The sequence below is a fragment of the Acinonyx jubatus genome, chromosome E1, assembly GCF_027475565.1.
Source record: "Acinonyx jubatus isolate Ajub_Pintada_27869175 chromosome E1, VMU_Ajub_asm_v1.0, whole genome shotgun sequence".
NCBI lineage: Eukaryota > Metazoa > Chordata > Mammalia > Carnivora > Felidae > Acinonyx > Acinonyx jubatus.
In genome coordinates, this window is record NC_069397.1 from 9,814,541 (window position 1) to 9,841,888 (window position 27,348).

Genomic DNA, 27,348 nt, shown 5'->3' on the forward strand with positions numbered 1-27,348 from the left:
ACCTAGAAAAACTGTTCTCAATAGGGACAGCGCTGACCCTCAGGGAGCATGCTGGAAATGTGTTGGGGGCATTTTTAGTCATCACCCCAATTGGTGGCGCTACTTATATATTTAATGGGTGAGAGAACAGGGAACCCAGACAATCTTGCATGTGACAATCTTGCAAAGACATTCCCAAAGGTGGCATGCCTTTTTATTATTATCTGAGCCTCAAGCATCCTCTTGTTTTACACGTAAAAACAACGTACCTCTGGGGTGCCTGGGTGGCTCAATCAGTTGAGCATCTGACTCTCGATTTCGGCTCAGGTCGTGATCTCACAGTTCATGGGTTCGAGCCTCACACGGGGCTCTGTGCTGACGGTGCGGAGCCTGCTTGGGATTCTCTGTCTCTGTCTCTCTCTCTCTCTCAGAAATAAACATTTTTAAAAAATGTACTTCTGGCACAGCTTTAAGATGGGCACATGGAACATTCTGAGAATAACTAGGGAAGACTGCATTTTGGTTCAGAACTTTACCAAGAGTGTTCACCATTTGAAAACCATCACGTCACTCCCTCAACATCCTTCGTGGTATGTGAGTCATCGACACGACGGGCCTGGGTCAGTCTGTGTCACAGCTACCACATCTGCGGTGCTCTGAGGGGCACCTCAGGCCCCCCGGCAGTCGTACGCAGGCATATGCAGATGGGAATACAGATTATTTAATTATAAACTAACTGCCTGTCAGTTTTTTTTTCTCATTAGGATGTTATTTTGATTTTCCAAGAGTATGTGTGCAGGTAGGTTATAGTGTCTCTGACTCTCATCTCCAGATCGTAAGGGAAGCTAGAAGAGAGACGAGGCCCCAGAACTGCACCCTGGGCCCACCTGGCATTGGAAACCCAAGGGAGTAAGGATTTGCCGCTGGGGTGTGAGGAGGAAACTGAGCCGAGAAGGTATTCCCAGACGGAGGGCGCTATCAACGGTGTTAGCACGGCTGACGGCCAAGTCAGACAAGGATGGGGCACTGATAACTCCACTTATCAGGCCCGTGAAGATCATTGGTGATCTTGACCCCCACCTCGTGCGGTACTGAGGGCAGAACTCTCTCTGGAGAGTCCACGTAATCCAGGACAGGGGATCCCCTGGGACCCTCCTCGGAGCCTCCTTTCTGGCCTTGAGAGGCCACGGGTCTCGCTTACTGCCCTCTTCAATCCTCCCGCCCAGGCCCCCCACCCCCCCCCGCCCCGAGGGCGCCCAGCAGCCCTACGCCAGGCGGGCGCTTCGGTCTGTACCTTGCTGAGCCGGGACTCAAATGCCAGCGAGGTGGAAGACTTAGAACTCTTCATGCCGGAAGAGGCTGCAGGGAGGGGCCGCGCACGGTCCGCCCCATGGCTGCCCGCTTTGATGACTGGACTCCAGGCCTTGGCCGCGCTCCTCATGTTTGTCCTAGAGAGGCCGTCCTTCTGCACAAGACCGAAAAGAAAAACACGTATGTCCACAACTTGAACACGCTGAGTGGCGTCGCAGAGCTCCCCCCCCCCCATCTCCACCTTCCCTCTGTTATCGCAGAGAATGGGGGCTTCTGAGTGGACTTCAAGATGAGGATTCTGCGTTGAAGACGACACCTTTGCATGAGGCTACTTTTTACAACCTCGCAGTGGCTTTTACCAAACTATTGAAAACGTACATGCAATATTATTGATGCTCTGACGTTACAGCAAAAGGACGGCTCCTGGTTGGTCAGGGTATTACTATATTAGCATATGGTATAATACATACTATTATCACACTACAGGATTAGACTGTATACCCACACACTATATATATACCTATCCCCTTCAAACAGGTCAGCTTGGGTTAAGACCTACTATGTCCATAGGGCTTGCAGCTTCAGGGTTGATAATGACACAACCTACCTAATTTTCAAATAGATATAAATGAATTACTTCAAAATTGGAGTTCATAGAAGCATAGCCGTTTTCTTCTTTTTGGACAAAAATGGGTATCATTTAAAAACTAATGGGAGTGCCTGGGTGACTCACTCAGTTAAGCGTCCAACTTCGACTCAGGTCGCAATCTCACGGTTCATGGGTTCGAGCCCCCCACTGCTATCAGCACAGAGTTCATTTTGCATCCCCTGTCCCCCTCTCTCTCTGCCCCTCCCCTGCTCTCTCTCTCTCTCTCTCTCAAATACATAAACATGAAAACAAGTCTTTAGAAAAATAAAGCATTAATGGAGCATATTTTAATTGGTCGGATCTGACATTGGAGCATATTTTAATTGGTCGGATCTGACATTGCAGAGCAGTTACCCGCCCCTAACAAAAACATTTTATGGAAGAAACATTGTGCAAAGTGGCAGGATGTAGTTAAAGGCCTAAGGGGAAAGCCCACATACAAAGTTGTGGAAAGCAGCCTGAGTCTTGTGATCAGCACTCAGGGCTCTCATTCCTGCATGAGGTGTGGCCCGCCATGTCCTGACCTCCCTGAGCCCGCTTCTTCCATCAGTAGCATGATGGGACAGGAGTAAATGCTCTCTAGGGGCTCATTCAGCTCTAACTCTGCCTCCGCGGATTCTCATGACCAAGGGTGTGACACAGAATACCAAAACCACAGGTGATGCCGCATCCTTTCAAAGAAACAAACCAGGAGCGCCTGGATGGCTCAGTCTGTTAAGTGTTAGGATCTCACAGTCCGTGAGTTCGAGCCCTGCATCGGGCTCTGTGCTGACAGCTCAGGGCCTGGAGCCTGCTTCAGATTCTGTGCCTCCCTCTCTCTCTGCCCCTCCCCTGCTCGAGCTCTGTCTCTCTCAAAAATAAATAAACATTAGGGGCGCCTGGGTGGCGCAGTCGGTTAAGCGTCCGACTTCAGCTCAGGTCACGATCTCGCGGTCCGGGAGTTCGAGCCCCGCGTCGGGCTCTGGGCTGACGGCTCGGAGCCTGGAGCCTGTTTCCGATTCTGTGTCTCCCTCTCTCTCTCTGCCCCTCCCCCGTTCATGCTCTGTCTCTCTCTGTCCCAAAAATAAATAAACGTTGAAAATAAATAAATAAATAAATAAACATTAAAAACAAAATTTTTTTAATAAAATAAAGAAACAAACCAGAAAAATGCACTTTAAAAAACACCAGCAGGTGACAGCAAACTCCAGCAACCACGCTCATAGAACCTGGAGGTCTAATTAACGGTCCCTGACAGAGGGGTCATAGTTGGTGCCAAGTAGCCCCGGGAGCCTCACCACATCCCACGAGACCCCAATAGCCACCTAAAACAAAAACAATAGGCCCCCTCGCCAGCCTAGCTCGGGCTGTGCCCTCTTCCTGTTTGTTGTCTCCTTTTCCTGGCTGGAGGACGCCATTTCAACCGACAGCACCCCTCAGCCAGGGCCAGCCAGCTTCTCTCCCTACTTAAAGAGATTAGCTCGAGGTGGCATGTGTCCAAGATTCTACCTGGACTCATTCCACCGCCCTGCTGTATACCGGCCACGCGAACATGGCTACAGGTGAAAAAATGTATTTAAAGACTTTGCCATTGTTTTCTACAAGAGTTTCTGAGAAAACTCATCCATGATTTCAGTTGTGTGATTAGTTCTGAACCTTAGTAGTCTCAGCTTGGTTTCGCGTATTATGATTACTTTTTTTATTCTGTATTAACTTCTTGTGCATTTTATTGACGTTAGCACCGGTTATTTTTCGTTCTTGGCCCACAATTTTTTTTTTTTTAGGTTCATTGATTTATTTAAGTGATCTCCACACCCAGTGTGGGGCTCAAACCCACGACCTCAAGATGAAGAGTCACATGCTTTTCTGAGCGCGCCAGCCAGGCGCCCCTTGACCCACAATTTTTCATGCTGGTTTCCATGGCAACAGTGAACGCGTTCTTGGGTTGACAGCTACACAGTAACTAATTTCATTAGGACTCCCCTCGTTAATGAGCTGACATAGCCTGAGTGGTTCTTGAAGAGAATTACTGAGTACTTTCACCAGTTAGTACAGAACCAACCTGTAACATGTCAGTCTGACTTAGGAAGACGCCTTAAGTAAGATACCTGTTTGATCAAGGCATCCTTTTACGTTATGATTACAACGACTTTGTAATGACTAACACAGGGCTTACTTTGTGAAAACATAAGGTGATTCTGCTGTGTTAGTCAAAACTCAAGATCTAAACTCTCTTAGGAGTTGCCCTCTGGCAACAAATATGGCCACCTTCTGGGCAGAGCACCTGGAAAATGTTCAACTCTTTTTCAAAGACTGAGAAGTCACTTGCTCGGAGGCAAAATTCTCAGGGTTATTCCACTTGTATCATTACTCCTTTCTTTATTCTCCTAGAACTCTCTGAACCCAATCAAATTATTTCCAAATGGATGTACCCAGACGGCTTGTCTCATCTGGACCGCTCCTGTCTGCCATGATCTTTTCTTGGCTCCCTTCTCTCGTTTTCCCTGTTATTTCCCCCAGACTAAGCCTTCTGTTTCGACCCATTCACCAGCCAGATTCTTCCCTTCAAATTCCACCTTCTTTCCAAATGCAAAATATACGGGAATGAAATAATTAATGTCCCACTCACACGAACCAGGAAGAGAACCCTATAGGTAGGGAACGTGCCCGGGATGGGACTCCCAGAGTAGTATCGGGCTCTGTAGGATCAATGCAGCTTCCCAGGGATGGGTGAGAGGGTGAGAGCTGGTGAGAGCTGGCCCAGCCAGACCCAGTGCTGGCTTTGCGCCCTGCTCCCCTTTCTCATGGTTTAGGACATTATTAAACTTCTCCCCGCCCAACATCCTCAGCCCGAACCAGTGTCTTCCTAGCGTTCTCCGAGTCTTCTGGAGACTGCCTATCTTCCCTTGCTCTGCCCACCCCCAGCTCTGGGCTCTTCTGGAACAGACTGGGAAGGCTTATGCTCAGACCTATCCACTGGCAGTGCTTGGCCGGCTTTGGCCCTGCTCTCTGTTCACTTCCAGGAAGACTTCCTGCCGGAAGGGGAGCAGGTGCCCATACGCCCCACTCCGAGACTGTTGCAGACTTTCACATGCTCCACTTCTGACACAGGGAACCAGTTAGTTATGGAAACACTGCAGTGACGTGAGAGCAGCTACTCTGTGCCACTCCGAGCCTGGCAAGGCATGGCTAAGTGTTTTTTGTGGGTGTCTCTGTAAATCTTCACCGTAACCCTATGACGTAGGTAGGTGTCGCCCCCACTTTACAGATGGAGACACTTTCTTTGGATCAAGGAGGTTAAGCGACTTGCCCAAATCACAGAGTTTATGATGGGGCCAGGATTCAAACCCAGCTGTCATTGGCCCTTAAACGTCAGGGATGGTATGGCCTCTGTGAATAATCTTTGCTCACAAGGAGGACTTTTGGATCCAACGCTCCTGGTCCAAACCCAGTGATCGCTGCTTGCTGTGTGAACTCAGGTGTGCCTTTCCAACACTGATTCTCAACATGTTCACCTAATAAAATGGAGTCGTTACATGCAGATGGAAAGAAAACATGGATGCCGAGGGCCAGGCACACAGAAGGCGCTCAACGACTATAAGCTGCCTTCCCCACAAACACTGTGACTGTGTTCAGTGGAGGGTGGCTCTGCTTTATTATCTCAACATTACACAGCAATGGATCGATTAAATCCATGTCAGTGGCAGGAACCAGACACACTAGACTCAAGGAAAGTGCTCCTCCTGTACACAGAGCAGCCACTTTTCATGTGGAAACATGAAAGAGGGAAAGCAAAGAGGAAAATAAACACTGAGGGCAGACACCCTCCCATCATGAGAATTGGCCCCAACCTTAATGCAGCCTAGCTTCTGAGAACACAGGTACGAATACCGGGTGATTCAGACTTTCCTTCTGGATGCGAGTGAGTGACAGAAAATAAATAGATGAACTCTCGCCAAATACAAGACTTAAAAAAAAAAAAAAAAAAAAAAAGGTTTCCATTGTTAATTCCCTGATTTCTGCAAATCCTCCTGAACCATCTCAAAGGATCAAGCTGATGAAGGAATTACAATTAAATCTAGGAACCCACTCCTGCAGGGGTGGGAAGAGCGTCTTCCTGGGGCTGTTTTCTTTAAATTTTCCAACAGTTTTATTTTCTTACCAAGCTTCTTTCCTTTCCAGAACGGAATTAAGACTTCTATTTAAACCATAACTCATAAATTGTGTGGCATAAAGTAGAAAAGAAAAGAGAGGGGGAGTGGGGCGAGAGGGAGGAGGTAGCAGCTATTTTAGGAATATGATTAGGTGTCTGGGTCCCAGGGAAAGTCAGAGCCCAAGCACAGGTCTCCCACTCCCTCAAAACACATTACTCTGCTGCTTAATCGCTGCCTGCAGAACTTGTGTTGGAAGGGCTGTTTCGGGGCCTCAGATTTATGACCTTTTTAAGGCAAGAGAACAGAAGGGCAATGGGGAAACCATTCTGGACGATCACAAAATAATGAGTGTCTGCGAGTGGGAGAGGCACTGAGGTCTTGACTACAAGTACAATAAGCAGCAGGAAGCGGGAAGCCGAAGCATTCAAGTCTGAGAACTAACAAAATAAGAATGTTCACATAGCTCAATCACCAGGGGACTCGGCAGGAAACAGAATGTAAGGGAGGACCACGCTGAAAATATCTAGCTTGGGCTTTTCAGAACATGTGCTGAGTTTGCTCTTGACCTCAACAGTAGTGGCTATCAACTGGGGTATGTGTGTGTGTGTGTGTGTGTGTGAGTGAGTGGCTCTGCCCTCCAGGGGCAGGGGAGACGTGTTTAGTGGTCACAACTTGGGGTGTGCTACTGGGTAGCCCCAGAGATGCTATTCAACATCCAAAGGGCAGCCCCAACAACAAAGAAATGTCTGCCCTGAGATGTCAGCAGTCAAGGTTTAGAAACTCAGTACTACAGGAAGAATGAAGAGTCCTCGGATGCTGGTTCAATTTCCCATCTAACACCAAAATGTTAATGCTGAGAATCTGTCTGGGGAGCAGCCGAGGGAATCCCGGATTTCAGCTGGAGCCACGGGAAACTCTTCAAAGTTTATTATTTCCTGTGGTCTCGGGATGAGAAGTCATCTCTTTGGCCTTAGATTCCTTCCCGGTAAAGAAGGAAAAGGACAGATGTCCATGTAGCATTAGAAGAAAAATGGCACACTGAAATTGATCTTGTCAGCAGAAGTCACTCAAAGAAAACAAGAGCCAAGAAGTAATAAACCAAAATCTAAATAGAAAAGAGCATTTATACATCACTAGCCACACCATCTCAAACCTGAAGAAAAAAAAAAACACACACTTCAAAAATGGAGTAAAGAACTTGCAGAAACCATGAAATGCAGCCACAAGGCAGAGATCCATAACAAATAGGGTGTAATCTGAGATAAGACACAGAGGAGGAGTTGAGCCACTGAATATGAAATGCAGGCCCTGGAGAGAGGCTATAATCTGGGAGCTATATTGAGACCAAGAGTTCAGAATCACTGCCTGGGGGCCATCCTTCTGTCTCCAAAGCTGAACCAAGAAGCCAACACCCCAAGGAGTGGATGCCCACTAATCAGTAGTTATTTCCTTACCTATAATGTGGCTTCACATCAAAGAAATAAAGGTGAATGAGGGGCACCTGGGTGGCTCAGTCAGTTGAGCGTCCAACTTCGGCTCAGGTCATGATCTCACAGTTCCTGAGTTCAAGCCCCGCATGGGGCTCTGTGTTGACAGCTCAGGGCCTGGAGCCACTTTGGATTCTGTGTCTCCCTCTCTCTCTGCCTTTCTCCCCACCCCCAGAAATAAATAAACATTAAAAAAAATTTTTTTTAAGTGAATGAGCTAAAGCAGGAGAAAAGGAGATGGGAACAAAATACTTCAAGAGCTCTTTCTATAGAAATAGTTTAAAAAGATCTATCAAAGGGTAACTAAGAATAAAAACTAAAATGTAGTGCCAGGACCATTCAATAGGGAAGGGCAGTATTTTCAACAAACGGTGCTGGGGAAAACTGGATATCCACATTCAAAAGAATGAATTTGCACCATAAACAAAAGTTAGCCCAAAATGGATCCAAGACCTAAAGGCAAGAGTTGAAATTGTAAAATGCTTACAAGAAAACACAGGAAAAAACTTTGTGGCATTGGATTTGGCAACGGATTCTTCAATATGGCACCAAAAGCATAGGCAACAAAAGAAAAATCTATAGAAACTGGACTACATCAAAATTTACAACTTATATGCATCAAAGAACACAATCAACAAAGTAAAAAAGCAACTCGTGGAAGGGGAGAAGATACTTGCAAATCACTTATCTGGTGAGAGGTCTGCTATGGACTGAATGATGTCCCCCACTCTCCCCAAATTCATATGTTGAAACCCTAGTCCCCAGTGTTAGTGTATTTGGAGATAGGGCTTTTAGGAGGTAAATTAAAATTAAATGAGGTCACAAGGGTGGGGTCCTAATCTGACAGGATTGATGGTCTTATAAAGGGAACTGAAGAAAGACCTTGTAAGGGCATAGTAAGAAGGCAGCCGTCTACAAACCAGGAAAGAGCCCTCACAAAGCACTAAACAGCCAGCATCCTGATCTTGGACTGCCCAGCCTCCAGAACTGGGAGAAATAAATGTCTGTTGTTTAAGCCACTCGGTCTGTAGTATTCTGAAGCAGACAAAAATAGGGCTAATATTCAGAACATATAAAGAACTCCTACTACTCAACAACAAAACCAAACATGACTTAAGACGGACAAAGAACTGGGACAGACATTTCTCCAAAGAAGATATGCATGGCCAATAAGTACATGAAAAGCTGTTCAACATCACTAATCATTAGGGAAATGCACATTAAAATCACGACAAGATACCGCACCCAACCCATCAGCATCGCTCCTATAAACAACAGCAACAAACACAAACTAACAAGTGTTGGAGAAGATGTAGAGAGATAGGAACCCTTGGGTACTATCGTTGGGAAAGTAGAATGGTGCACCTGCTATGGGAAGCAGTATGGCAATTCCTCAAAAATTAAAAACTAGAATTATCATATGATTTGTTCAATCCACTTCTGGATATATTCCCAAATAAATGAAAGCAGGGTCTCAAAAGGATGCTTTACAGCCATGTTCATAGAACAACTACCCACAAGGGCCAAAAGGTGAAAGTGACCCAAGTAGGTATTGATGGATGCATGGATAAACAAAATGCGGTATATACAACCAGTGGAATAGGATTCAGCCTTATTTTTAAGGCAATTTGATACATGCCACAACACGGATGAACCTTGAGGACGTTAGGCTCGGTGAAACAAGTCAGTCAGAAAAAGACAAATACCGTATGATTCCCCTTACACAGTTAAGTTCATAGAGACAGAACGTAAAATGGTAGCTGCCAAAGTGGGGGGGGGGCGGGGAGGAGGCAGGGGAGAATGGGATGGGGGTTACTGGTTAATAGGTATAGAATTCCAGTTTCATGGGGTAAATACAGTTCTGTGGTTGGATGACGCTTAATAACACAAATGTACTTAATAACACGCTGAATTGCACACTTAAAAATGGTTAAGGTGCAGGAGCCAGGGGAGGAAGCTGCTGGCGCCCAGAGACCGAAAGACAGAAGCTTGGCCTTCACTAGAGAAACGCAACCAACCCGTGGAGATTCATTCGGGAGGGGGCTGGGGCAAGAAACGCCTCAAACTCATCCTCCTTCTCCCTCCAATCTGCTGCTCACTGGCTCCCTGGAAGAGGGAGACCGAGAGGTGACGTGGAGGGGCAAACACTGGAAGCTCAGGACACCCGCCCTGCCCTCTTGGCCTGGCCAACTTCAATGCCACCTTCTGAAGTGAAGTCGAGAATCTCCCCTCTAGAAACTTCTCCCAGTTCAGGGGGCCTCACAAGGGTCTCTGGCCTGTGGGACCTGCCCCCGGGGCAGCCTCCTGGCATTTGCCTGTGTGGGGCCGCCCTAGCACAGTGCACAGCACAGACCCCGAACAGCCAGCTCTCCCCCCTGCCCCGTGACTTCCCCATTTCTATTCTCAGCCTGGCCTTTCTCTCGCTCTCCCAGACTCAAACCCTCAGTGGCATCGTGGGTTCCTCCCTGGGGCTCCAAGCCCACAGCTGTGCAGGCTGGGAGATGGGATGCCTGCCACGTTTCCCCAGCGTGGACCTGGGTAGCAGCTCTTGCTTTCCTCCTGAAGCCCATCCCTCCCACGGATTCCTGACAGACTTCCAAAAGCTCAGCTGGGGTCATCACTTCCTGCTCAAAACCTTCATCTTCATTTATTTTTAAGCTACGTGCCGGGCACAACGTTCCGTGATTGCCGGAGATCACTCTCTCGAATGCTCCTGCCTGCCCCATGAGTCAGCTGTTGTCACCCACGCTTTGCAGTCAGCGAGGCCAAGAAATCCGCCAGCTTCCCCGATGCGGAAGCAGGGCTACATCTCACAAACTGTGAGATCATGACCTGAGCTGAAATCAAGAGCCAGATGCTTAACCCACTGAGCCACCCATGCGTCCCAGGAGCACGCCCTCTTAACAGGTGTTTTCCTCCTGTTCTTTTGAGTAGCTCTCCCACTCCACCCCACAATTTCCTGTTCATTTCTTCAGAGCCTTCATCACCAAACTAAGACTACCACCGTCATTGATTACCTGCCTCCCTCTGCCACCACGGATGCCCTGTGACCGCAGGGCCTTACCGTCTTTGGGCGTCATGGTGTCTGCAGCATCTACACTGGGGCAGCACGTAGTAGGTGCTCAAGAAACATTTGCTAAAATGCATATTTAGCTTCCGCCTCTTGCTGAAGAAATGTGTGCAAGTATCTTCCCGCCCCTCCCTCGTGAGGCAGCGCGAGCCTCTACAAATGGGTATCATCACTGGGCACAGGTGGAATTCGTGGGCAGATACAAAGCAGATCTACAAAGCCATCCCAGTCTTTCTCCCGTGAGACTTAAAATGTCTTTCAACAACTGGGGGGAAAAAAGCCAATCCCCAAACTGGATTTCAGGATGAAAACCCCATCGACATGGATAGGGTGCCTTCTGGCATTACTACCTTGAAAATCACATTCGTGTTGACGTTTAAGCGTTCGCATTATAAAAATTCATCTCATGAACTTATAACATGCTTGGGGAAATGGTTCCTAAAATCATGTGGTACCAAACCTCTAAAATCACCTATTGCTTCATTTTGTTTCCTGGGCTTGTTCCCGAAGGGTGGCTGCTTAAATTTTGGGTACGCATCTTAGTTTCACAGTAATAGCAAATGATACTTTTCCACGTTTATGGTTTAAGATTTCAGATGTCTTCATTGAAACATAAAAATAAATGAAATTACGTAGATGCTTAGTGGCAGCTGGTGATAACCACAGACTGAGGGACCCAGTCTACGTGTCTTTGTCTTTTAGCCAACGTTTTTTTGCGTCTTTGTTCGTAAATGGGGCCCCTAAGTCGGGTGGGACAAGGGGCAAAGCCCCGTGATGTCAGTGACACAGCTTCCAAGGCAACAGGGAAGCCAGTTCTGACTCATTCTGTTCTACTTCCTCTAGAAACAATGCAAGGACGGCAGGGCTCACTGCCCCACCCACCCGACGGAACCCCTGTGCCCTCCACCAACAAGCTTCAGTGCACCTGCCCTACCAAGACCCAGGAGGGAGGGCACAAATCCTTCCCCCGGCACTGCTGAGCATAGGTGCCAAATAGGGACCTTGTGTGACGGCGGCCCCCCTCCACCTGTGGACAGGTAGGCCCCCTCATCACACCCACCGCCCCCACCTTTGCTCACGTACTTTAGCCACGCTGGCCTCCTGCCCAAGAGAAACGTCAGCCGGCAGGAAGCTGGCATCATCTGCGGGGGCGGCCTCCACGCGCCATGCAGTGCATCGCAAGTGAGACTCCCCAAGAGAAACCACAGAGGGCCATCCTTCAAGTTCCCTTGCTGAGAAAGTGGTTTACCGATTCAAGAGTTGTGGGAGGAGAACCCCACCCGCGCCCCACTTGTGATCGATCAGAGGCCAGAGCGCTGGCGGGGAGCTCTGCCCGCCATGGCAGCCGCGAGCTCCCCAGCCAGCGGGGCCCACGAGTTACACGGCGGGACTTCCCCAAGTGGCTCATTTCCCCTTCGATGCTTTAATCATGACTACGGCATTTCTCTTCCCCCTGAAGATGTGTGTTCACCTCTGCTGGTTTTTCTTCACTCATCTGCGCCTCGCGTCAGGCACGGGAGGCCAAGGGAGGGGTTCACCTGACAAGGGCCCACGTTGTCTCGACTAGTTTCTGTCAGCGTGCATTTGTGTTGGGCAGGGTTGGGGGAGATGACCAATTTAAAAAAAAAAAAAAAAAGTAAATTTTGACCTTGGCCTTGGATCTGGTTTCTCTCTTGCTTCTTGATCAACGATGGTATTCTTCCCGGACGTGGCACCTTCAGAGTCTTGTGGTTGCTGACAGACTCACAAAGGATGCCCTTCAGGTTGATGTGGGTCTTTTATGATGACGACATTATTCTGAAAAGGTGGCCCTAAGTCACGAGAGCTCGAAGAGTTCAGAATAGCAGGGTCTCGACTGGATTCCAACCACGTTGAGTGCTGTGGGCCAGCAGGTGTGGTAGGTCAGGAGGCTGGTGAGCGAGGGCCCCTGACTGTCTGAGGAACTGAAGGGCCCGCGGGGATGAGGGAGACAGGCAGGAGTTGGACCATCAAAGTAACACTGAAATCTGAGGAAATTCAAGAAACTCTGAGGTTTCTCTCCCACTGTCTGGGGTCTTTGGAGATGTCTTGAATACCCGGTTCTCTGGCACCTCCCAGCCACAAAAAACAAAAACAAAAAACATGGTGGGATACAACAGGCATCCCGGAAAGTGCCCTGGCAGGGGCAGGGGAGGGAGAAGGGAGAGCTTCGAAGCACCTGAGGCTATTAGCCGGTTGTGTTCACTCCTGGGACCACCGGAAAGAAATGAGGGAAGGAGCGGTACCTGGGTGGCTCAGTAGGTTAAGCGTCCGACTCTTGGTTTCAGCTCAGGTCAGAGGTTCGAGCCCCACATGGGGCTGTGTGCTGACAGTATGGAGCCTGCTTGGGATCCTCGGTCCCCCTCTCTCTCTGTCCCTCCCTTGTTTGGACCATCTGTCTCTCAAAAATCAATCAATCAATGAATTGAAAAAAAAGAAACGAGGGGGAAAGACAGAACTTTCCCGGAGCTTGTACAGGTTCAGAAGGGTCAGGGAGCTGATTCTTGCCCGCACAGTCACCCTGGTTGCCCCAGGGTCACGGTGGACACCCCCTCTGAGTAACGGGCAAAGTCTGTCCCTTCGCACAGGCTGTGAGAGTCTGTCATTCCACTGGATTTCCTTATTGTTCCTGGATTAAGTTAAATCATTGAACGCGGCTGATTTCTTGTTTTTTGCATTCCTGAAATATTCTTTTCTACCCCACAGGCTTCAGCTATTTTCCTGTAATGCCAGCTGGCTGACGAAAGCTACTGCTGTGCTTTGTGGGGTTAATTTATTCAGTGCCTGGAATATGCTCTATCTTTCCCCAGCATGAAATGTTTCTGCTATTGCGTTTTAAATATATACAATAGCCGCAAATATGAGGGATAATGTTGCAGGCTGCCCCTGGGATTACCTTGTCATTACGTGTCCCTTGCACGGTCCCCAGGAGAAAATCTACAGGGAACAGCAGTATAGCCTCGGCTCTGTGCTCCGTGCTCCAGGGTGGGAGCTGGAGACAAATGTGGAACAGCCCTGCAGCTGCCCCCTCAGGGTGGGCTTTGTGACACAGTCAAGTCTGACTTTCAGTGAAGAGAGACAGTCCCCTGTCCCTCAAAAATACAGAGCAAGAGCCGTGTTGTAAAGCTGCCCCCACCTTCTCTTTGTTTCAGCGTAAGGCACATTTCCTGCTGGCCCACTCCTTCCAGGTGCCTAGGGCTCAGACCCAGTACAGCCAATGACTGATCATTTAGTCTTCAGGCCTCCCCAAGGCCACTCCACGCCCAGAACAACGGGCTTCCCACCCCTGTCTGATTCCTGATCGCTGCCTAACTCCTACAAGTCCTTGTAAAACTCGGCTTCCTGCCCCTTGTCCAGGAACAGTCCTGCCTCCCCAGTTCAGTGAGCATCCACAACACCCCGTATGAAAGCCTAACACTCTGCTGACTTGTCTCCTGCCCCCCAACTTCCCAGCCTCGATGACGTTTGACCAAAGAACACATTCTCATTCCTCCGTGATCCCACAGCTCTGGGCCCAGCGTCTGGTCCATAAGAAATGGTAGTTGAAGACGAATCGTCAACCTAAATGTGAAGCCCAAATAGAACTAGAAAAATACTAGAGGCAAACAGGAGAAAATCTTTGTGATCTTGAGTTTGGCAAAGATCTCTCACATGTAACACCAAAAGCATGGTCCATAAGAGAGAACATTAAAAAACAAACAAACATGATAAGTCAGATTTCACTGCAATTTAAAACTTCTCTTCAAAAGACATTATGAAGAACATAAAAAGACGAGCCACAGATCGGAAGAAAAGCATCTGGAAAACACGAAACTGGTAAAGGGCTTGCTTCCTGAATTTATAAAGAACTCACCCAACTCAACAGCAACTCTGTAACTGAACTCCGTAAAAGATGGTCAAAGATTCAACACTTTGCCAACAAGGATATTCTCGGGATGGCAAACGAGCACATGAAAAGATGCTCCACGTCATTAGTCGTGAAGTAAATGCAAATTGAAACCACAAGGAGATACTACTACACGCCTAGGAGAATGGCTAGAAAATAAAATAAAATAAAACAATATCGAGTGCAGGGATTTGGAGCAACGGGAACTCTAACTCGTTGCCGGTGGAAATGCAAAACGGAATAGAATCTTTGCACAACAGTGCAGCTGTTTCTTATAAAATTGAACCTGCACTAATACAACCCAGTAATCCCACTCCTCAGCCTTTATCCAAGAGAAATGGACACTCGAGTTCACATAAACGTTTGTAATGGGAATGCTTGTAACAGCGTGATTCATAGGCTTGGTTCATAAGAGCGAAAACTTGAAACCACCGGACTGTCCTTTGAAGGTGAGTGGATATCACTGTGGTATGTCCACGTGCTGAATGACGTGCAAAAACAACGCACGAATTTTAAGTGCATCGTGCTAAGTGAAAGAGGCCAAACTGAAAAGGCTACACATTATAGGATTCCATTTATAGGACATTCTGAAAAAGGCAAGACCATAAGGACAGAAAACAGAGCAGTGGTTACCAGGGCTTGGGACCTCACCCTACATTCCTCTCCAGCTAGTTGTCCATCTGTAGACTTTATGATATCTTTTATAAGAAACTGGTGTAAGTATATAAATGTTTTTCTGAGTTCTGTGAGTCACTCCAGCAAATTAACTGAACCTGAGGAGGGCATTGTGGGAACCTCCGATTTATAGCAGGTTGGACTTGTGACTGGCCTGAATTGGGGGTGAAGAGGGAGTGGGAGGAGTCTTGTGGGACTGGGCCTTAACATGTGGGATCTGATACTCTCTCCAGGTAGACGGTGTCAGAACTGAGTGAACTGCTCAATGTGTTGGAAAACACACATCAGAGGGACTGACTATAAGGAGGTACAAGGAAATTTGGGGCATAAGTTGTAAATCCTGATTGTGGCAGTGGTTACACACGCATTTGTCAAAGCTCAAGTGGGCTGAATGAATATAATCCAAGGCTCTCCTTGCACTGGCCCAAGCCCACCTTGCCAACCTCATTTCCTCCTCCCCTGCTCATGCTTTCCGGGCTCCTGTGAAGCTGGCCTTCCATGGCCCCCAGCAGCATGGGCCTTGCCCACCCCCAGCCTTTTCTCTGGTTTTCTTCGCGTTCCCTTTGCCTGGTCAGCCTTTCCCACCTTTGCCCCCGCTCATACACAAATCTTATCCATCCTTCATGCCCCAGGGCAAATGTTACCTTTTCTTGTAACTGTATTTGATTACCATCACCCCACATGCACAAAAAGCTGGAAGGGATTTGCTATGCCTGTAAATGCCAAGCATCTTATCTGCATCTCTTACATTTCTCACCATTTCTTGTACGATTGTGTACATATCACGTATCTCCAACTAACTTTAAGTGCCAAGTTTGAGTCACTTTTGCATTTATGCACAAGTGTCTAGATCGATGCCTTATATGTGGTAAGTGCTCAGAAATGTTCTGTTTGATGAATTAATGAAAAAAATCAATGGCCAGGGTGACCTGTGGCAGCTAAAGTTGGTGTGGTCAGCACCCGGAAAGAATAGTATCACCCAGGAGTCCAGATTAGATGGCCTCTTAGGGATAAGCAAACAGGACTAGGGAGGTTATACCTCCACAACTACTATTCGTATGGTAGTCGCCTGGTCCCCCTACCTGGCTGACCAAGGCTGGTTAAAAACACACATGCCTGGGGTCCTGACTCAGTCCATCAAGGGTGAGTGCTGCTTCTGAATTTTTAATAAACTCCCAGTGTGACTCATCAGTCAAGCTTCGGACTTACCTTCCTAAATGGTCAGAAGGCCAAAGACTCACCTACAGGTAGCCAATAAAAAAATGCAGGCTTTGAGTATCTGTTTAGAGGTACCACACACACACACATGCACGCACACACGCACAGGTATATGGATCATCAAACTGTAATACGTCCATACCCGTCAATAAAAAGGAATGAACTGCTGACACATAGAACACGGATGAATCTCAGAAGCATTATGCTGAGTGGAAGAAACCAGACACCAAATACTACAGAGTGTATGGTTCCACTGATCTGAAATTCTAGACGAAGCAAAAATAAGGTGGAGTGATAGAAACCTGATCCATGTTTGCTGGGGGCCAGGGCCAGGGGGCAGACAGGCACTGGGAACCTGACTTCCTGTAAAGGGGCACAAAGGGAGTTTTAGGGGTGATGGGAATGCTCCGTGGCTTGACTGGAGTGGTGGTTCCAGGGATGTATACATTTATCAAAAGTCATCAAAGTATACATTCAAGGGGCACCTGGGTGGCTCAGTTGGTTAAGCATCCAACTCTTGGTTTCGGCTCAGGTCACAATCCCACAGTTTCGTGGGTTCGAGCCCTGTGTCAGGCTCTGTGCTGGCAGCACAGAGCTTGCTTGGGATTTTCTCTCTCTCCCTTTCTCTCTGCCTCTCCCTCACTCGTGCTGTCTCTCTCAAAATGAATAAATAAACTTAAAAAAAAAAAAAAAGAAACCTAAAAAATACAGAGTGTCCATTCAAAATGGAAGCATTCATTGGGACTCAGAATCCAGGAACCTAATGATGATCCTATCCCTGTCCTTCACCCCCTATATATCTGGCCAGTCACCGAGTCCTGTCACTTGGACTGCTAAAGGTCTCTTCCTCTGCTCCTTATTTCCACACTTCACATCCTCATGGGTATCAGAATTACTGCTGGTTTCCCTACCTAGAGTCAGGATCACGGCCCCTGTGCCGCTAGCAGGCTTTCTAAAACGCAGCCCACTCAAGTCCCTCCCCTGCTCAAACCCTCCCACCACCACCCCTTTCAGGATAAAGCCCAAATTCCACATGCCGGGCTTCTTGTACCCTCACACCCACCCCAAGCCCCACCTCTTACCATTCTCGAGCAGGCCCACTGCAGACGTGGGCCTATTCCCTATTCCCACAACGGGAGCTCCTCGAAGGCGCCGTGACCCCTGGCAAATCCGGGCCTTCGCACACGCCATCCCTTCTGGGTGCAACACTCTCCCTGCTCCCTCAGCCTGTCCACTCCCATCCACCCTTCAAGGCTCAGCTGAAGCATCCCCTGACCTAGCAAGCTTTCTGCTGGCTCTGATCCGGCACTGGGTGGGACGCCCCTCCTCCAAATGTTGGCATCTGCCACACTGCATCACAGTTGCTACCATTGGTTTGTCCGTCTCCCCACTGAGCATTCGGGCTGGGTACCATATTTTTCACCTCTGGATAGCCAGCGTCAAGCAGATCTCTGGCACACAGAAGGAGCTCAGTAAGTAAGTAAGTAAGTAAGTAAGTAAGTATTTCTGGGTATTTCTGTTTTTTTTTCTTTTTTTATTTATTGGGGGGGGGGGGCAGAGAGAGACAGAGAGGGAGGGAGACAGAAACCCAAGCAGGCTCCGTGCTACCAGTGCAGAACCCAACATGGGGCTGGAACTCAGGAACCATGAGATCATGACCTGAGCCAAAATCAAGAGTCGGGCACTTAACCGACTGAGCCACCCCGGTGCCCCTGTTTCTGGGTATTTCTAATGACTGCCTGCCTGCCTGCCTGACTGAATACCAAAGGACAGGGTGTTAGAAGTCTGCTGAAGGGCTATGATGCATGAGAAGGGAAGATGCTTGGGGACAAAGTGGTATTTAAGTTAGACTCTTGTTATGCACTGAACGGAGTCCTCCAATTCATATGTTGAAGTCCTAACCCCCGGAGTACCTCATAATGTGACTACGTTTGGAGATAGGGCCTGAAACGAGGTAAAATGAGGTCATTGGGGTGAGCCCTACACCCAACAGCTGGTGTCCTCACAAGAGCGGGGAGTTGGGACACAGTGGTGCACAGAGGGAAGACCACGTGAGGACACGGGCCGAAGATGGCTGTCCACAAGCCAAGGAGGGGAGGCCTCAGAAGGAACCCACGGGGCCAACGCCTGGATCTCAGACTTCTAGCCTCCAGAACAGTGAGGAAATTAACATCTGCGTTTAAGCCCCCACTCTGCGGTGCTTTATGGCAGAAAGGACCTTCCAGGTGAGAAGCACACCCAAAGGCAGGGGAGGCACGGTTACGGGGTGCGTGCCCTGGAATGGTCTGGTTTGTCAGCAGTGGATGAACGCTGTAGCAAGTAGAGCAAAGCGGCCCTAAGACCAATGAGACTGTGGAGGTCCCAAAAGCCAGGTGAAGGCGGCTAGCCTTTCCTCTGCAGGCTGGTGCATCTCTGCCCGGTGTGACCGGTGTCTGGCTGAAAGCAGCAGCAGGCCGGGCAGGGCTGGAAGCCAAGGCCACTGTGTGTCCCACACTGGTGCGTACGAGCCATGGGGCTGCTGTGGCAGCTTTTGGGGACAGCAAACATTTGTTAATTTAAAAGTTCTAAGGGCGCCTGGGTGGCTCAGTCGGTTAAGCATCCGACTTCAGCTCAGGTCACGATCTCGCGGTCCGTGAGTTCGAGCCCCGTGTCGGGCTCTGGGCTGATGGCTCAGAGCCTGAAGCCTGCTTCTGATTCTGTGTCTCCCTCTCTCTCTGCCCCTCCCCGTTCATGCTCTGTCTCTCTCTGTCTCAAAAATAAATAAACGTTAAAAAAAGAAATTTAAAAGTTCTAGGGGTGCCTGGGTGGCTCGGTCGGTTAAGCGCCGACTTCGGCTCAGGTCGTGGTCTCATGGTTCGTGGGTTCGAGCCCAGCATCGGGTTCTGTGCTGACAGCTCGGAGCCTGGAGCCTGCTTCGGATGCTGTGTCTCCCTCTCTCTCTGCCCCTCCCCCACTCGCACTCTGTGTGTGTGTGTGTGTGTGTGTGTGTGTGTGTGTGTCTCTCTCAAAAATAAATAAACATAAAAAATTGAACAAAAAAAGTTCTATATGTATTTTAACGTGTGACACATAGGACTGAACTGTGTCTCTTTTGTGAAAAGGCAGAGCATTGATCAGGGCAACAAACAATGGGATTCTGCCAACCAGAATGGCCATGTGCCCTTGGCTGTACGGTCACGACATACCCCTGGGTCCTCCTCCGACCTTCACTCATCCTACGCACAGCTCTCCTTTTAAAACGCAGGTCAGATTCTGTCACTCCCTGCCCTTCACTGCACTGGAATAGCAAAGTCAGGCCCAAAAGGACGAGTGTGAATTCACTTGTTTGCACAAGCAAACAGCTGGGGACTATTTCATTCCTTTGCTCCCTCAACAAACCCTTGCGGGGCACCTGCTATAGGTCTCAGGGAGGCACCAGCACAGGGACGAGCGAACACGAACATAATCCCTGCTCATGGCGGGGATCGTGGTCCCGGAGCGGGGGGGGGGGGGGGGGAGGCTACCATATAGTCTCAATGAGATCACAAAAGATCTCAACTGTGACACTGCTGAAGAGAGCTTACTTGGGGGGGGGGGGGGTATGGCCAAGCCAGGGAGGACAGCCTGAGCAGGCTCCATGAGGCAAAGACAATTCCAGGATAGCCAGCATTAACTAGGTGCAAAGGGGCAGAGAACATCCACAGGCAGAGGGAGCAGCCAGGCAAGGAGGTGGGAAGGAGGTGGCAGGAGGTGGGAAACGAGTGTGGGGGACTCTAAGACCCTGTGGCTGCAGGGGTGACCTGAGCAGGAGACAGGGTGGAGAGCAGGGACAGGAGGGGGACCCTCACTTCCCTCACCAGTCAGGTGCCCCCCCCCACCACCCTCACCAGCTGCCCAGCAGCCTAAGTCTAGTCACAAAAGCCACTGAGCACTTCCTGGCGTGGGGTCCTGCCGTGAAAGGAGGGCTCCAGGTAGCACAGAAGCTGGAACTCTGGAAACCCTTAAGCTCATCGTTGAGACCAAGAACGGGTCCCCACAGGCAGTAGGTGGTGGAAAGTTCTCCAGCCCCCAGGCTCAATAAAGATTTTTGTTTACAACCCAGACCATCCTCCCAGGATCCCGTCCTTTATCTCCTGCATAAATCCTCCCCAGCGACTGCCCTGACTCTCCCCAGAGGGTGACTACTTGGGCTCTTGTCATTAGAGAAGACTCCTTACTGCAGCACCAGGTGTGGCTCTCAGGGCTCTCCGGGCTCCCAGGCCTGTCTCAGAGGGACCCTCGGCCTCCCTGGCTGTCACGTGTCCCCGGCTTACCTCACTCTTGTCACTGTAAAATAAATAACTGCTCTCCAGTCTCCTCTTTCTCTCTCTCTCTCTCTCTAACCACCCCCCCCCACCTCTCTCTCTCTCTTGCAGTGTCCTTGTCCTGAATTCTACATTGTACTGGCTAACAAAGTCATCATAGACAAGAGTCACTTTCTACTGGCTAAATATCTAAACCTAATACGGTTCCTTCCAGAAATAGCATCCCTGTGATCAAGGCGACCTCGCAGGCCTTAGAGACCAGGTGACAGAGTTCTGCATTCGTTCCTGGTAAATTTTTTATTGTTGATTTTTGAATTTGGCATTATTTCATTTTGTTTCTCACTCACGGTGAGTCAACAAGTTTCCTTTTAAAATCTGTTAACGATGGCAGTTTTAGGAAATTTAATAAGAAAAGCTGTGGAAAGAGAAAATCTGAGTGACTAAAATCTGGGAAGCGGTGGTCCCAGGGAAAGGAATGAAGAAATGGCAGGAGGAATGGCAAGAAGGGGACGATGGAATGTGAGAGAAGAACCATTAGGTTCCTAATGGTTGGATGTGGGGGGGGGGGTCATGGGGGGGGTTGGGAGGGGTCCCCACCTGTGCTTTTCTTAGACCAGCCTCCCTCTACTCACCCCCTCCTGAGCACCCATGTAACTGGGCCTCTCATCTATTATTCTCCTTATTTGGTAGCTTCATAGCAACGCTCATGATCCGTGATGAGTAATTGGCTAGTGGGTTTGCTGCTCCCACGGGGCTGGCACTGTCCCTCTCTGGCTCACCCTGGTCTCTGCGGGGCCTAGAGCACTGCCTGGCTGGGACCAGGCATGGGGTATCTGCCAGGCAAATATCTGGATGAATGGCCATCATGAAGGTTGGATGAACCTTTTTAAAACAGCGATAAGGAACACAGATGAAAGGAAGGAGAGAGGCATGGTGTGTCGGGGCTGGGGTCTATGAGCCACCCAAGTGGGGACCCCCTGAACACAGTGTGAAAATAGGGATGGGACAGAACGGGAGCTGCTCAGAGGTCAGAACTCGTCAATGAAGCACCTTTCCCTCTGTGCCTCTTGGGTTGAGTTTTCTCAACAAGTTCCTTGCTTTTTTTCCTAAAACATAAGTTAAAACCTGTAAAGAATGTGAAAACACTGCCATTCAAATGTTCACTCTTCCTAAAATTTGTCGTGTACTTTCCCAACTGTAGGCCTCTATACCTGGGGTTCTGCTCCCTAAAATTTTGCCTGTGGGCCTGGAAAAATGCCTGTCTGTCTATCTATCTATTTACCTATCTACCTATCTATCTATTTTGCACAAATAAGAGACAAATACAGGGGTGCCTGGGTGGCTCAGTATGTTAAGCATCTGTCTTCAGCTCAGGTCAGGATCTCGTGGTTTGTGAGTTTGAACCCCATGTCAGGCTCTGTGCTGACAGCTCAGAGTCTGGAGCCTGCTTTGGATTCTGTGTCTCCCCCTCTCACTCTGCCACTCCCCCGCTCACATTCTGTCTCTCTCAAAAATAAACATTAAAAAAAATTTTTTAATAGGCACAGATTTATAGAAGAATTCAAACATAGAAATGTATGTAGCAGAAGGTGAAAGAGACCTTGCCCTAAATTCTACTTCCCATAGCAAGCAGCTTGATATTACATATCCAGTACTTTTTTAAGATGAATTTTTATATACATGCAAATAAAATTAGGGAGTTTAGATCTCTTAATATAAATAATGAAATTTTACAGGTAGATATGATTATACTGTATATGTTTACTTGAAAACATGTACCGTATTTTTCTGAGATACATTAAAGGTTATTTTACACTTTGGTAATTTGGTAAAATTGTACAAAAAGCTTTATTAGTTCTTGTTCCTTGTATTTGATTGCCTATGCCCATCTCCATACGTTCTCTTTGATGCTGGATGCTCTGTTTTCAACTTTTGCCAATCTGTCACAGGGGAAATATTGCATAGTATTCGAATATGTGTTTCCATGATTCTTTTTTTTTTAAGGTTTATTTATTTATTTTGAGAGACAGCCTGAGTGGGGGAGGGGCAGAGAGAGAGGGAGACAGAATCCCAAGCAGGTTCTGCACTGTCATCACAGAGCCTGATGCAGGGCTTGAACTCATGAAACCATGAGATCATGACCTAAGCTGAAACCAAGAGTCGGTCGCTTAACTGACTGAGCCACCCAGGTGCCCCTGTGTTTCCATGATTCTTACTGAGGTTGAACATTATATGTTTACTGGTCAACTGTATTTCTTCTTCTGTGAATTGCTTGTTTATAAAAATAAATATAATTTGCCTATTTACAAATTGTCCTTGCCCATGTTTTCTTTACGTATTTGTCTTTCTCCAATTGATTTGTAGGAATTCTTTTTTTTTAATGTTTATTTATTTATTTTTTATTTATTTTTATATTTATTTTAAGAGAGTGAGAAAAAGCATATGTGTGCACGCAAGAGCAGGGAAGGGGCAGAGAGAGAGGGAGACAGAGGATCTGAAGGGAGCCCTGCACTGACAGCAGAGAGCCCAATGTGGGGCTCAAACTCACGAACTGTGAAATTACGACCTGAGCCAAAGTTGGACGTTTAACCAACTGAGCCACACAGGCACCCCTGGGAATTCTTTATTTATAATGGGTAGTAATCCTCTGTGGTATGTGTGTTGCATATATCACTCTGTCACTTGCCCGTCTTTCAGTGTACCAGTTCCTTAACGTATAGAGAGTCGAACGTTCTTTCTCTGTCTCCCAAGATTACATGAAAGTTTGTCTTAAGCCATATAGGAAAAGAATGACACATTTGTCTCTATATAAGAAGAAGATATAATATATCTTTGTGTACATAAGATACATATATGTATGCCTCAAATACTTTCTATACGTATCTATACACATCAATTACTGTTTCCAGTGGTTTTCTTTAATTTACCTTTTATTTCCTCACCCCAACAACCCTTGGAGTACACACTACCTATCACTATCCCCATACAAGTAAGACTGAGGGACACATAAGTTAGGACTCAGCACCTGCCTCCTGAGCCCACACCCTTAATACTTCATTTGGACTCCACACAACTTATCCTCTCTATATATCAGAAAAGCAAGGGTAATTAATACAATGTGATAATGGCACAGAAACAGCAACTATAAATAAAACAGATAATATAGAAAAATCTTTTTAAAAAGCTTAAGGCATGAAAAGACAAAACTATAAAATACTAGAGAACACAAAGATTTACCATAAATGATATTGGAAACACTGGCACTATTTTAAGTCAGTCTAAATCCACTTTTCACATCATCCACCAAAGTAAAAACTAGAAGGAAAAAAAAATCCTTTAAACGAGGATAACATTTCTAAAGTAAGAAGAATCCGGGGAAAAAATGGACAGTGTGGACTATGTAAAAACGTTAAATGGCTACATTTTTTAAAAATTCATTTTTAAAAAGTAACCAAATAGTCTGGGGAAAAGAACTGCCAAAATTATGGTGAATAAGTCTTATCAAAAACCTATGTAAATCAGCAAAACAAAAAATGAAGCAAAACAGATGAGCAAAACAGAAAGTACAACTTATAAACAAACACGTGGAAAAACCATTCAGCCTAATTATGTTAAAAGAAATGCAACATTACAAAGGGCCTCTGTTTTGCCTATTTTTTAAATGATATTGTCCTTGATGGAATGCGTGAAATCAAACGGGCACTCTCACACAGAGTGCTGATACAAAGTTATGAGTAACATACACCAAGCATCATTAAAATAAATGTTCATGCCCGTTTACCTAGTAATCCCATGTCTGAGCATCTATTCTACAGATATGATCCAGAAACCTGGGGAAAATCACATGGCCAAGATAGTTACTGAAGTATTGGGTTTTTTTGTTTTGTTTTTAAGATTTTATTTTTAAGTAATCTGTACCCTCAACCTGGGGCTTGAACTCACAACCTCGGGATCAAGAGTTGCGAGCTCTACTGACCGAGCCATCCAGGCACCCCTAAAGCATTATTCATTACAGCAAGAAAACAGAGAGAAAAAGAAAGAAAGAAAGAAAGAAAGAAAGAAAGAAAGAAAGAAAGAAAGAAAGAAAGAAAGGAAGGAAGGAAGAAAAGAAAGAAAGAAAGAAAGAAAGAAAGAAAGAAAGAAAGAAAGAAAGAAAGAAAGAAAAAGAAAGAAAAAGAGAAAAGCAACCCAATTTTTAAGAACAGGGAATAGTTAAGTAATTTATGGAACAATCACCTACTAGAACATTATACCCCTTAAAAATAATTTTGAAACGAATAACATTTTAAAAACCCTATGCTATAATATCTAGTGGTACAACTACAAAGAAATATAGAAATTTTAAGTTGTTTCAGGGTGTGGGATTGAGTCATGAGTTTCTCTAATTTCTAAATTTACTATGGATTTAGAAGGACCGAGTCCCAGTCCTGGCTGTACCTCTTCCACCCACCAGTCATTCTGACCTCGCCCCAGTTACAAAACCTTTCTATGCCTCAGTTTCCTTGCCTGTAACAATGAAGATCGTAAATGTAGCTATTTCACGGGAGTGTTTTGAGAATCGGATGAGACGATACTTGGGAAGAACTTGACTGCCATACCTCTCACACGTAAGCACTCAGAAATGTTATTTTTATCATATAAAAAAAAAAAGGTAACATGTTTGCAGGGGAAAATCATTGAAATGAGGAAGCTATTTCACAGGCAGGGTCTATTTTCATTTGGAAGTTTAGTACGGTTAATTTCGTACTCCCTCTGCTTCTGCGGCTTTTTCCTGCTCAGACTGCTGCTCAGACGACACTTACATGTAAACCCACGTGGTGAAGGGAAGATTAAAGGAAATGAAACCTCTACTCACAACCAGAACCATGTAAAAATATATAGTCCGTGGAGCTCAGTTGGAAAGGAACAAAAACCGAGCCATGTTGGGGAGTCCTGTAGTAGAAGTAGAGAACGTGTGTCTTTTTTACTTTTCTGTTCTAATGACAGGGAAAAATCACATTGTTTGAGTAAACTTAAAATGTCAACTTCCTGCATGACTGAGCTCAATATTTTAGCTCAGAAATTGGGCTCAGTGGGAAAAGGAGGGGGGGGACCCTAAAAACTTCATTTCTAGAAAATACAGTGGTAAAGAGATGTTTCAAAGTAGCCTGTGCTTTGGCCGGGGCTGGGGCGGGGCCGGGAGTGATTGGGGGGGGGGGGGTTGTGCAAAATACTGTCTAAACAGAAACCATATAATAAGTAACTTCCTAGAAAAGCCTCTGTCTTTGTCATATCTTTGAAGTTCTGCCTTCTAGGCCTCATAAGCACAATGTCTGGCTCAGATATTAAGCACTGGGACATTATCAGGCCCTCTGCAAGATGGGAGGGCGCCCTCCACAGTGCTCATCTTCACGGGGAGAAGGCTCTAGAACCTTCCGGGGGCTAAGAACCAGTCAAGTGGGTGCTTCTCTCCACAGGACTTCCCACGTTAGTGACAAGAATGCACAGAAGTAGCCCTATTCACCTTGGTTGTGAAAAGAGATCGCCACACTGCTAGTAATTAGTACCCACAGAGAGGGTTTCTTTTCCCCAAAAACTCTACACATTAACTTAAAGTCAGCACTAATCATCCTCACTTTGCAAGATGAAAAACGTGACAGGCAGCAAAAAAAGTCTATTTTTTCAAGATGTCAGAAGATGAGTTTTCAAATTCGTTTTTAGCTCAAAGAAGCAGGTATGTAGCATTAAGTTACCTAGCCCGTGAATCGCCAAAAAATGTATTCATCACGCCTTCGTTATATCAGGATTCACTGGGCGTGTTAGACATTTATACCTAAGGCAGAAGAACCTCTTCCCCCAGATACAGCTATCCTTCTAAGATTTTCCAGCCCCGTCTTAAATAATAACCAACTCTGTACTTACTGCAAAGGCTCTCGCTTCTCGCGCCTCCTGGGAGCTGCTGACCTCAATCAGCAAGCCAGCCGCACTATTCTGGGGTCTGGTGCTGGCCAGGGAGGAAAACCACACTCAAGGGGCCCGGGCAGTGAGCATTTGGGCGATGCTTCACTCAGGAAGCAGGCGGTTCTCTGCTCTCCAGGGCTTCTGACGGCCTCTCCCCTCTCCCTCTCCCTCTCCCCCCCTCCCTCTGTCTCTCACAATCGCTCTCCCTTTTCTCTCTCTCTCTCTCTGACTCTCATACACACACAGAGTGCAAAATCATTTCTATCCTACTGGTTCCTGAATACTTACTTTGTACCTCTCAAAAACATAATGATTTAAAGATATAGGCGCGCGCGCGCGCGCACACACACACACACACACACACACACACACAAAGATATAGGCTGACAAATTTCTGGCTGTTTCCCGAGATAATCAAACAGAAAAAAAAACAAAAAAAACAAAAACAACCCAGGTTCTTTTCAAAGGTGAGTTTGCCCTGAAGCCTCAGGGCCCCTCACTTGCCATAACCTGAGGGCTGTAGAATGTTCTAAGGGGGATGGGGAAGTCAGGTTATGATCCAGAAGCATTTCAAAGCTGGCAGCTCTAATGAGCGGACTGAAGCTTGTTCAGAGATAAAGCATCTAAACCTCCAAGCCCCCCTGTCACTTGTTGTAATTTCTTTCTTCATTCTAAAGATCTCCATACCTAATTTTGAAT

General features: G+C 47.1%; 1 protein-coding gene and 1 long non-coding RNA gene across 11 annotated transcripts in view; one reads left to right on the top strand and one right to left on the bottom strand.

Annotated features, from left to right (window-relative positions):
* Window positions 1-27,348, bottom strand: part of SPECC1 (sperm antigen with calponin homology and coiled-coil domains 1) — a 336,294-nt gene that overhangs the window by 252,837 nt on the left and 56,109 nt on the right. For 8 of the 10 annotated variants that reach the window (XR_003416656.2, XM_053212405.1, XM_027047514.2 and 5 more), the window contains one exon: window positions 1,274-1,444. Coding sequence is in view for 9 of the 10 variants with exons in the window: in XM_053212405.1 (XP_053068380.1) it covers window positions 1,274-1,444 (171 nt within the window). In the remaining variant the exon portion in view is untranslated. Of the gene's footprint in view, window positions 1-1,273; window positions 1,445-12,277; window positions 12,298-26,610; window positions 26,770-27,348 lie in introns of those variants that run through there. The other 2 variants (XM_015079605.3, XM_053212408.1) reach the window with 2 other exon arrangements.
* On the top strand, window positions 11,483-14,350 carry LOC128313500 (uncharacterized). Its single transcript, XR_008294316.1, has 2 exons — window positions 11,483-11,666; window positions 13,800-14,350. It is a non-coding gene; the product is annotated as an uncharacterized LOC128313500 (long non-coding RNA).